General features: G+C 41.0%; 1 protein-coding gene across 1 annotated transcript in view; it reads right to left on the bottom strand.

Annotated features, from left to right (window-relative positions):
- DYM (dymeclin) overlaps positions 1–13,117 on the bottom strand; it is a gene marked incomplete in the record, with an annotated part of 2,754,049 nt that overhangs the window by 596,393 nt on the left and 2,144,539 nt on the right. Inside the window, 1 exon segment of the mRNA XM_044081708.1 lies at positions 10,824–11,006. Within this exon segment, the coding sequence (XP_043937643.1) occupies positions 10,824–11,006 (183 nt within the window).

Raw genomic sequence — 13,117 nt, 5'->3', positions numbered from 1 at the left:
GTACAGTAGATGAATCTGTGCCAGCATTTTCCGTGTGTGTGTGTGTGTGTGTGTGTGTGTGTGCGCAAAGCAAATCTCAAAAAGTGTGTGTGTGTCAGCAGCCTGGAGCAGGGACACAAAGCATGGTTTCACAGACAGGGTGTAGGAGAACTTAGCTTGGAATCCCAGCTAAGGACTCAATTCTAAGCTGTGCCAGTGGGGAGTCCTACTGGGGGTCTGGACAGATATAGAGCGGAACCAGCCCCTGGGATGAGCATGTTCCCTGGGTACTCTTAAGGGAAATTGTGCTTTTTGCAGAGAGGTCTGCATCTGGACATACTGAAGGTATCCATTTATATTCCAAGTGAACGTCCCTCTCCAGTGTCAGTGGTGAGAATTCCAGGCTCCTTGATTAATGGCTCAGCATGGGGACATCTCACAATATAACATGCTTGTACTCCATGCTCAAGTAACCATGGAAAAAATCCATTACCATATTCTTGATAGCTACAGATTCCCCACCATGAACTATGAAACCCATACATCATACCTGAAGTTACTAGAATCACTCAGCATCTAGCTCAATACCATACTCATGGGTGATTTTAACTACTCTTCCATTAATTGAGAGGCATACTTGACTACTAACATGCAGGCCCAAAGATTTCTTTGTAAATTCAAATGCTCTAGAGCAGGTAGTCTACACTCCCACCAGAGGAACAGATATCCTAGGTAAGGTGCTCACAAGTACAGGAGAATGCTGCACCCCATTTGTGTGATGTCCTCACTGGTAAGATCATATCACAAAGCAGTCTCCCTTGAAATAAAAGTAAAACCACCCCCCCCCATCTAACCCCAAAACCTTTAAGAACTTCTCCAAGGTAAATTACCCTCATTAAGGAACAGCATAGCTAGCTTCCAAGCTCCCCCAAATCCAGAAAACACAGAAACCTATCCAGAGGCATACAAAAAAGTCCCATATGACCAAACAAGCCACCCTGGTGTACCCCTGTTATTAATATGTTGTATAAAAAAAGAAAGAAAATCCTGTCGAGAAGTAAGAGGCAATGTGCACAACAGTGAAAAGTCCCTCATTACTCTAAATAAGTGAATCAGGGAACTAGTCAAGTCTCTGAAAGCAGACTTTGTTGTAAGAATAGCCTCCAAAGCCAATGATGATCATAAGGCATTTTTCAGTTATGTCCATAATCCTAAGGGCAACGCCCAACAATGTGCACTTACAGCAGCTGGAGCAACCTTAGAAGTTCCCAACAGGATGTAAACAACATGTCTTGTGCAGCTAGAATAAAAGTCCTATCCATTTACTCTTGTCTCTTACTATAGCAAATCTGCTGGCCAACAAACTCAGCTCAAATTTCACTTCCCCATTTTCCTCAGTTCTCCCCCCAAAATAACCTCTACCACTCCACTATACTGCCAATTATCACCAGAGAAAATATTGCGTCTGTTCTCTCTAAGGCTAGAAAACGGCTTCAATGGGAACTGATAATACACCGGGACGCCTATTAAACTGACTAAATCGGGACATATCAGACCCATTAGGATCTCTATTTAACAACAGCCTCCACACTGGCTTTCTCCCAAAAGAGTGGAGGATAGTAACAATTATCATTTTGCTTAAAACGGCACCATCTACTGATCTGGGAAACAGATCCATAAGTTTGACATGTAAGGCAATGGAAAGAATAATCTTGGACCTGATAAAAATGACACAGAAAACTTCCAAACACTGGACCCTACCCATTTTGGCTTTATCAAGGGCAGGTTATGCTTAAGGAATCTTGTGGATTTCTTTGCGAAAGACAATAAAGCCATGGATGAAAGCAAAATAGTATATACCACCTACCTCGACCTAGCCAAGGCATATGCCACAATTTCCCACTCTGGTATTATAAATAAACTCACAAAACTGGGCATAAATCCCTACATCACCAGAAGGAAAGCCAATTGACTCAAGAAGAGAACGCGTAGTTAAAGTAGGTGAATCCAAATCCAGTAAGAGGTCAGTTACTTGTGGTGTGCTACAGAGCTCAGTGCTGGGACCGCTCCTGTTTGGAATATACTTCTCTGAAGTTAAGGCTAATGTTGAAGGCCTCTGAATGACAAAGTTTGCCAATGACTGCAAGCCAGGGGCAATCACTGAATCTCCCAATGATGTAGATATCCTTCAAACAAATGAGTGGTACCTAAAATATGGTCTAAAACTAAATGCTATAAATTACCCTTTGGGAAGTAAAATACCCCTACAAATTACAACATCAATAGCACACCCCTAAGACTAGACTCACAGATGAGAGATCTGGGTACACAGATAGATAGGACCCTGAACGTTGACTGCAATATGCCACACTGGTGAGGAAGTCCTTCTATGTGGCACAATTTATAAGTAAAGGTACATCATCCAGATCCTAGGAAATTATACTCCTGCTGTACTCAGCCTTCATTAGACCAATAACAGAATACAATGTGCCATTTGGTACGTACCCGGCTAGGCACTTATAGCAGCTGGAGCAACCTTAAAAGATGCTCATAAAGAAAATACAGGATGTAAACAACATGTCCTGTGCAGCTAAACTAAAAGCCCTATCCATTTACTCTGTCTCCTACTGACTACTAAGGGGTGATCTATGCCTGACCTAAAAGGCACTCACAAATTCAACATTGATGGATCTGCGACACTTCCATAAGTCAAACAGCATGCGGGTCACTCAATCTAGGGATTCAAACTTAGCGACTCAAAAAACATGATGGACAGACAGATACGCGTGTCAGAGAATGCCCCTCCTTTTGAACAGGCTTCTTATTCACATTAAGCAGTGCCTTTCCCTGGCCCTCTTCAAACTCAGTTTGGATCAATGGACAAAAGGAAGAAACTGTTGTCCAAGGGTAAAAAGGAACAAATTCCAAATCAGAAAAACACCCTCCTCTGCCTCAACAAGCAAATTAAATCACTAGTGAAAACCTTCAAAGCCAATTATGAGTTGAAACTAGCCTCCAAAACAAAGGGAAACCACAAGTCCTCCATGGCAAAGACCAAGTTTGTTCTGAACTAGTACTTAATGGTACCACGTACAGTGATCCTGCTGACTTAGCCAACCTGTTGGCTGATAGGTTCAGTGCAAACATCATCCCCCTATAGCCCCCCCCCACAAAGGCCCAGTCGACTTCCCTGATACTTGTCCCACACCTCACATCTTTGTAGATCAAGTGCTAAAAGCCCTATCCATGGCAAAGAACACAGCTTCCATGGGAGATGACAGTATCCAAGGCTGTATTCTGCACAATCTCCAGCAAGAACTAGCTTAGTCACTGAGCACCCTATTCAACCACAGCCTAACTAAAGGCTTCATTCCAGTAGAGTGGACAGCTGCCATTGTTATCCCTTTGCACAAAGGTGGTGTTCACTTCTGACCTTGGAAACTATCACCCCATCAGCTTGACTAGTCTGATCTGTAAAGTCATGGACTCTATTACTATGGATCTCATAAATAAAGACATAGACAATGACCAAGCACTCGGCCCCACCCAGTTTGGATTTGTCAGGGGCAGATCTTGCCTATTGAACCTAGATAACTTCTTTGAGACTGTCAGCAAGGCCCTGGATGAGGGAAAGTCAGTAAACACAGCTTAACTTGACTTGGACAAAGCCTTTGACACAATCCCCCACTCAGGCATCATTGAAAAGATAACACAACTTGGTGTTAATCCCTATGTAATCAGATGGGTGGCCAACTGGCTCACAGATATGACCCACAAGGTCAAAATAGGCTCTGCCACCTCGACAGCAGACCTGTCACTAGTGGTGTTCCCCAGGGATCTGTCCTGGGACCCCTACTGTTTGGCATATACTTCTCAGAGGTCCAGGCAAAGACAAAGGGCCTGTGGATGACCAAGTCTGCGGATGACTGTATGTTAGGTGCTGTCACTGACTCCCCAATTGATGTTAACATACTGCAAGGGGTTCTCACAGCTACAAATAACTGGTGCCAAAGTCATGGCCTTAAGTTAAACGCAAAAAACGTATTATCATACCATTCGGCAAAAACATAGCTCCTACTGATTACCACATCAACGGCAACCCTCTAAGCACACAACCTGTGGTGAGAGACCTGGGTGCTCAGGTAGACAACAATCTCACATTCGACCATCATGTGGTGGCGGTGGTCAGAAAAGCCTTTTACTTGCTTCATCTCATAAGTAAATGGATTGCATCCAGGAAAAAGTAGGTCATTACATCTTTGTACTCCTCCGTTATTAGACTTATAACGGAGTATAATGCCCCGTTTGGTATGTACCTCTACAAACACCTACACCAACTGGAAAGGCCACAGAAATACCTCACAAAGAGAATCCATGGCCTCCAACACCTATCCTATGAGAACAGGCTTAAATCACTATCACTCGACTCGGTATCATACAGATTGCTCAGAGGTGATCTGTGTCTCATCTACAAGACAATATCTGACCCTGCCCTACTAGAGATGCTCCATATCCGTAAGTCTAACTCCTCACGCATTACCCACTTGAAGGGGCTAAATCTAACATGCAACATCAACAAAACCTGCTGAAGAGATAGGTTTATCTCTCAAAGGCTGCCCCGTTTCTGGAACAGACTTCCCATACATAAATCCAACAAGAGAAACAAGGCACCAAATAAGAAAAACTAATGGAGGTCCAGGGAGCACACAAGTCCAGTATAAACCACACAGCTAATAGCAACCACCAAAGATTTATTGAGCAAAAACAACAGTCAAGGGCTTTCGTCTTACATCAAGACTTCATCAGAACTGCAGTAATCACATAAACCACACAATATAAAGGAACATCCTGTAGTCATGTGGTTAAAACCGACCAATACAAATAATGCTTAAAAAATTAAAAACTTGAAAATATAATGACAGTTTGAAACAGTGTATATGAGTGAAAACACAGTGCCAAACATGTTACAACAATGTATATACAACAAATTATGACTGATGAATTATCCCTCCATACTTTTCAATTTTAGGATTGGGGTAATGGAACAGCAGTCAAAGCCCAATGGGTGAAAGGGCATCACACATCAAAATCCAGATTAATTTCTTTCTGTTGAGACGTTCTTCTGTGCTAAAACCAGGAAAAGCTGAAATATCCCAAGACAAGGCATGGGTCTATATTATATAACTGAACACACTGAATTGCAAATACTATATAATAGACCCACAATCCCTGAAAACCCAAAATGTCGAACACACAGACACACACATATATATTTTATTTTTATTTTATTTTACATTTGTTTACAGGGAAAGTCCGATTGGACAAGGTCCATTTACAGCAGAGGCCTGGGGAGAAAAGCTCTATAACACAACAGCAGAAATACAACAAATGACAAAAAAATTTCTGTACAGAGGGATATATACAATCAGAGCTCCATGTCTTTATATGACAACACATAATGGAGCTCAATGCTGCTGTGCTCACCTCACAAAGATGGTCACAAAATAAGAGAAAATTGTTAAAAACAAATTCAATGACATTCACCTAATAATTACTTCTACTGGAAGGCTTGTGTTTACAAGTTGAGATTTCCCAGGGCTGATTTGCACTTTAGCTGGAAATTGCTTCAGAACCGAAGACGGTGGTGGTGGTGGTGGTGGTGGGGGGGGGCAATCCCGAGGCTTGTGGATGGCCCGAGCAAACTAATAATTACTTCTACTGGAAGGCTTGTGTTTACAAGTTGAGATTTCACAAGGCTGATTTGCACTTTAGCTGGAAATTGCTTCAGATCTGAAGGTGGTGGGGGAGCAATCCCAAGGCTTGTGGATGACCCAAGCAAACTAATAATTACTTCTACTGGAAGGCTTGTGTTTGCAAGTTGAGATTTCCCAGGGCTGATTTGCACTTTAGCTGGATATTGCTTCAGAACCGAAGGTGGTGGTAGTGGTAGTGGTGGTGGTGGGGGTGGGGGTGGGGGTGGGGGTGGGGGTGTGCAATCCCGAGGCTTGTGGATGGCCCGAGCAAAAGTGAGCACAGACAGCAGACTAAGGGAAACTCCTTATATATATATATATATATATATATATATATATATATATATATATATATATATACAGTGGTGCTGCGGTAGTGTTGTCACAGCAAGACGTTGTCGTGTTTGATTCTCAGCTAGAGCGTCTTCTGTGTGGAGGCATGCGTGAATGGGCTTGCCTTCATTGAAGGTTGTGCATCAGGGCTGGTAACTCGGCACGTAAAAATCCACTACCAAACATTGACGGACCGGAGTTCCGCTGTGGCGACCCCTAACCGGGATAAGCCGAAAGATACAACATATACACACACACACAGAGATATATATATATATATATATATATATATATATATGTGTATATGTATATATATATATATATATATATATATATATATATATATATATATATAGTCCCAGAGTGGTGTTAAAACTGTAGGAAAACCAAACCATGATGAAATAAACATTTTTTTGAGTCTGTGGGTGCGGTTCACCTTTAAATAGCCCTAGACAGATCAAACACAATGAAAGGTTTAAATATATTTCATAATAAATAATAAAAGAACAAATTACTCAATATATATTTACAGTGATATCGGAGTTCAAAATCACAGGAAATATTTAAAACAACATTGCAGGACAGTCTCAAATAAAGAAAAATATCTATGCTCCATTTGCATGGGTGCCGTGAAGTTAGCCACCTCTCTTCTTAGGAGCCCAAAATTAGCTTTGGAGAAGTTTTTCATGGTGGTTACCTTTGCGGGTATGGGGTGGGAGGGATGTGGATTTCCAAGTTGATTAGTTTGTGGCCGGATCTAACCAGGGAGGAGTTGACTATTGGTGCAGAGCAACATGAACAGAACATGCTGGAGGGATAGATTCTTGTCCGAGAGACTTCCCATACTCTGAAATAAACTACCTATCTCTATCAAACAAAGCTCCTCATTAGTACTCTTCAAGAAAAATCTTAACGATTGGATGGGAAATAGGAAATTCACCCCGGGGATCACTTCTGTGGCTCTGCTCAACAGTGGCACAGGAAAATAATTTTCTTGGTTGGCAAAAGCCAGGGTACCTTTTTGGCTGGGCTTGTATAGGCCCTAGGGCCAATAACCTAGTACCTACCTATGAACAGTCGCCCATGTTAGTAATGACCAGGTCGATGATGTTGCTACCTCTAGTGGGGGTAAGAACGAGCTGGTCCAGGGCACTGAAATTAATGAATTCTTGGAAACGTTGGGCAAGTGTATTGGTACAGGAGTAGTTTTCCCAGTTAATGGAGGGGTAGTTGAAGTCGCCCAGTATGAGTATGTTAGGTTGGACCCTAATATTCTCCAGGGTGCTTAGGAACATGCAGCGAGTGTCTTGGGACATTGTTGAGGACCTGTAACAGGCTACAACCTGAATCGCTGTCTTACCAAATGTTAGCTGCACCTGAAGTATCTCTGTTGCATTATGTTGGGCTACCAGTCTGGAGGTGTGCGCATCCTTTATGATTATGGAAACACCACCACATTTCGAACTTCGGTCCAAGTTCTGGGGCTGAAAGGTGTGGAATGAGTTACAGCCTGGTAGGGCAAGGGTGCTTTCTGCTGCCTTGAACTAGGTCTCTGTTACAGCACAAATGCCTATGTTCTCCATTTTAAGGAGTGCTTCGAGCATGTGCATTTTGAGATTTAGACTTCTAGCATTGAGCAGCATGACCCTCAGATTGCATTTGTTTGTAGCTGTTACGGTGGTAATTTTGTCTTTGGAATACCACCTAAAAAAGGAAGTATTGGGGTGGCAAGAGCCTTGGCCAATATCTGGAAGCCCAGGGGTGACACATGCAGGTCATCTCTGGCAAAGCATTGAGGTCTGTCAATCATGTCATCCCAGGCAGACAAATATTGGATCCCCTTAGAATGACACCAGAAACTTGCCAATTGTTGAAATCAATCATTTTCTGCTTGTACTGTGGTATCATTCTGGGTGATGGTAGGATGCTGCTCAGGGCTAGGGTCGTACCCGCGTGGGCTACATAATTCCGAGAGCTCCCCCATGTCTCTTTTCATGCAGTCCAGGAAGGTAACGTCTCAGGCCATTTACACCCACATGTACAATGACAGTCATATTTTAAATATTTTATATGCAATTTCTGAGTCTGACCACATGGGGGCATCTTGAAGTAATTCTGATGGTTTAGTCTGCCTTTAGTTATTCCAAAATGTAATGCTCGTCTGTAAAAAGTTACATCATGCAGGCCCTCTTTCTTCCTAAAGCTCCTGTCACTGTATTGATTTTACTTGCATACACTGCTGTCTTTCAGTCAGTTAGTTTTAAGTAACATTTCATGCTGTTCATTGACTACTTAAAACACAAACAGTGCAAATGTCATAGAACAGACTTTCAAAGTACTTTTTACTGATGCTTCTTTTTAGAATGGCTAAACTGCATTTTTTGTGAAGATGAATTGTACTACTTTGACTCATCTCCCTTCACACCAAACTTCCCTAGCTGTCCAGGTGTTAAGGGTAATTTGAGCTGTTAAGTGCTGTGATTGACAGCTCAAAGCAGGAGACTTGATTCATGTACTGTTTCCTTGTTCTAGCCTTTACTTTCTGTATGGGTAGGGGAAGGACCAGAGAGCTGTGACATCACAGCATGGGTGGGTGTTTAGGACAGTCATGGTGATGTCAGTTTGGGGAGGTAGCTGGCCAGAAAACTACCTGTATTCACTGGCCTTGATATCATCAATGAACTGGAGACTGCAGCAAGGGTGGGATAAAAGATTTTTGAAAGTGAAACAACCACAGTACAGTAAAGTAATGTTCTAGTGGAGAGAAACAGTCAATTTAAAATATTTTAAATGCTGTGTTGTTGTTTATTTACAGTAGATTCAATAAAATGGGAGAAAAGGGACAGAGAAGTTGAGCATTTAATAATAGAATCCCGTTGTTGTCCTTTACGTTCTGAGAGTAATTGCATATTTATTTGGTGACATTGCGTATCCACTCTTAATAGCCTTTCTCTTTTCTAAACTACCATTTGTATTGATAGTAACATTACACAGTAAGATTGGACACCCTTTAAGGGCCTTAAAGTAGCCGATAATGAGCTGGCTGGTGGCAGTTATAAATACCTTTTAGTCTGGGAAAAAGGGGGGCATAGCCAGCCTTTTCCAGGTGTGTGTGTGTGTGTGTGTGTGTGTGTGTGTGTGTGTGTGTGTGTGTGTGTCAGCTACTTCAGCAGGGACACAAAGCACTGGCTGGACAGAGAGATTGTTGGAGGTCTTGGCTTGGCCACTCAGCTGAGATCTCAACTCTATAGCTGTGCCAGTGGGGAATCTTATTAGGGATCTGGAGAAAGAGGAAGAAACCAGCCCTGGAGTGACTGTGGTCTCTGTGTGCTCTTAAGGGAAACTGCACTTGATGCAGAGAGGTGCATCTGGAAATACTGTGTGTACCTGTCATCCTCCCAATGTATGCCCCCCAGGTGCTAGTGGTGAGGACTGAGGCTCCTTGATTACTGTTGCCAGTGGTGGGACATCACACATTGGAGTCTTCCTCTTATTTTGCGGTATGTCAGTCTCAGAGATGGTGTAGGTAACAAGCACACAGGATAGTGGCAAGCTCCCATGCGCAAAAAAAAAAAAAAAAAAACACTAAGGGCATTACAGTAAAAGCTTTTAAGATGTGAGGTATTTACTGACAACTGTACTTTATTTTTCACAGTTGTGGAGCTTACAATCTCAGGTCTCTGATGACACAGAGAAATGGTGCCTTTCTAAGCTGTCAACAACCTGAATTCAGGGCAGATTCAAGCCCCACAGGTAGAGCTGATTGGAAAATGAGATGAACAGGCCAATGGCAAGCTCTGCTATAATGAGGAGGATATGGGGACACTGACGTCTTTGCAACATCTAGTGGAAAGCATCAGCCTTGCAATATATATTAGGGTTAAGAGTAAGAAACATTAATGACAACCTGATGTCACAGAACTAGCCATTCCCACAGATAGCGAACATGACTGCCCAACACAAGAATGAAATGCATCCTGGCACCATGTCTGCAAATCCTCATATGATCTCTTGCTCCTTTGGGCTATATACTAAGTTATCACAAAGTCAACTTCCTGAGGACTCAGGAGGTCCATATGCAGGGATAACCAGAAAGGAGTGACTGGGGTACCTCTGGATGGGCAAGCATGGGTGCAATGGGATAAAAGCTTGAAGCAGCTCAGGATTGGCTGGTAAGAAAAAAAATAAAATAAAAGCAGTGAGTCAAGGAGGGTGCACCTCTCTCTCTTGTGTGTGACATCATGACATATGCTACATGTAGCTATTCATACTCCAAGCACAGGAATGAGTGAAAAATCCATATTTCTGTTGGGGATACCAGAACAGGAAATCCAAACATCCGCAAGTGTCTCACAAGTCAAGTCTAGAATTTGCTGATCGGTCTATGTGGAAAATGACTAGCTTCTCTGAGATGGGTGAACTACAACTCACAAAATAAAGTTAGCCACACCACGGTCCATATTTTATCAATGGGTGATGATGAGTACTGGCCCCATCCTATGGTCACAATTCTAAATTTGGCGGGGTAGTCTGTAGCATTATTCAAATTACAGTACTAAGCTGAAGCTAAAATGAGGTCAAACTGCCAAAAAGAAAAATAAATAAATTGATAAATCCCACGTTCTGATTGCTAATGAACTTGTCTTTGTGGTTCAGACCATTACATACAAAGATAATTTCTGAATGCATTTTACCACCATAAACATAATGTCTCAACTGCTGACCCACTTCCATCACAATACGTATAATTGTACATACCATATCTATGTTCTGCATGATATCCTGAAATGAAGGATGTGTTCGGAACTGCTCAAAAAGATCACGCTTATACAGTAAGGCATATACTAAATTGGGATTGTGATGAAGGGAGTTTGTTAGGCAGGAATTGATGATTTCTAGCATCATTCTAATTACTTCTTCAATTACATTGAGGTCCTGGGCCTAGAAATGAAAAGAATCAGTAATTACTTATTGTTAGTAATGTCACACGCTGATAGACTTAGAAATAAATCAATCAATCACTTATATTCTGAAACAGCAAACTTATAAACCGATATGCACATTCTTTACTGTTCTTCGTTTATATTTTGAGAATGTTAAAAAAATGCAAAGTTTTTCTCCTCAGCTGCAAAGCAGAGATAGCAGTGTCACAAACTAACAAGTCTGAACCCAGATTAAATAAAATTAAACTAGCTGGGGGGGGGGGGGGGATACTGCTAAATCATGGTAAACTAACCTGCCCTATAATTCTGTAAGGGATGTCAGAAAGAAAATGTTCAGGATGCATGGCATAGCAACTTTGAAGAAATGGCACAACTCCTCTCAAGAAATACTGACAAAATACAAAAAAGGTGCTACTTTTTGCCATGTAAAATTAAATGTAACTTGCTTGCAAACCTGAAATCAACAACACTGCACTCAAATCTGACAACGCTTCAAGGAACAGGGGTAGATAAATTTTGTATCCACCACAAAAGTAATCAATTACAATGCTGAGTTTTTGGTGAGTAACTGGGCTAGTATCAGCCAAGAAGAAAAGAAAAGGAAAAAATCTGTCAACAGAAGACAAAAAAGTGCTAACATGTTTTTAATTCTTATCAAACATCCACGTTGTTTATCTGCATAATTCTTAACTCTAATCAGCTTGCTGTATTACAAATGATGCACAATGCAATTTTAACAGCAACAAGCAGAAGTTGCACATTTGGATGATGTGAACAATTTTCTAACTTACATGAAAGATCATTTATCATTTATAAATAAGTATAATAAGTACCAAGAAACACAAACGATGTGCAAAGATAAGGCAGGTAGACCTGACCTTCAGCAGCTGAATCACTCAAATTCATCATTTGTAGTACAATACACACTTTATTCACAAGAAATATAACACTGTATGCGCTTTCGCTTAAGGCTATGTTAAACTTCATCAGACAATTAAAACTATTACCTCACATCCTTTTATATAGGTGCTCATTAATTCATTGGACCTTTAATAGATTAATTAACCAACCAATATGCATGCTGTTTTGTTGCTGTTATAAATACATTCATGAATACCTTTAAAAAGTGCTAAAAAGTAATAAAATAATTTATTATGATGTGCTTATGCATAATATATAAAAATATATACATCTATATGTTTTAAATATGTAAAAATTATGTCCATATAAAAATTATTTATATGAAAAATATATAAAAATATATGTTATAAACATGTATTATAGGTATATATACACACCCATAAATATGATAATGATATGGAAAGATTTATCATTAAATAGCATAATCAACCAATTTTCTTTCTTTCAAAAGCTTTTAATTTTAGGACTGGGGCAATACAGCTACGCTCATTTATTCTAGGCCAGTTATCAGCCTGTACTTTTATTTGCCATTTTAATTCTTTTAGCTCTAACTGCACACCCCAAGGCTTCTTGTCTTCAATTTCTACAAGTTCAATAGCCATGAAAGAAAATTGGTGATCGTTATATTCACAAATATGCTTTGCCAAAGCATTATTTAATTTATTTTTCTTGATGGCATATTCATGCTCGTATATTCTTTGGAACAAGTCTTCTTCTTTCGCCCAACCTTTCACAGAAGGCACACACACGCACGCATGCACGCATGCATGCCTAGGGCCAATTTAGAGTGTCCAATCCATCTACAGCATTCTCTTTGGGATGTGGGAGGAAACCGGAGCACCCGGAGAAAACCCACGCGACCACAGGGAGGACATGCAGACTCCGCACAGAAGGAACCCCAGCCGAGAATCGAACTGTAGAACCTCTTGCTGTGAGGTGGCAACGCTAACTGCTGCACCACCGTGGCTGCCCATTCTTTGGAACAAGTGTCTGTCTCTCAGTTTTTCCAATATAAAAATTGGCCATGAATCGCATGTAGCTAAATAAACAACTGCTTTCAACTTGCAATTATATTTACTACGTAAACAAAATCTTTTATTTCTAAGATAAATATTGTCACCCATCTTTACTTTATGGTACCAATGACATGTCCCACATCTTGACATACCTATATTTAACTGTCCGGGT

This window comes from Protopterus annectens, chromosome 1.part1 (assembly GCF_019279795.1).
Source record: "Protopterus annectens isolate FY-2018-M chromosome 1.part1, PAN1.0, whole genome shotgun sequence".
NCBI lineage: Eukaryota > Metazoa > Chordata > Ceratodontiformes > Protopteridae > Protopterus > Protopterus annectens.
The sequence above is the reverse complement of the archived record's forward strand: the minus strand, read 5'-3'. Positions and strand labels throughout refer to the sequence as shown.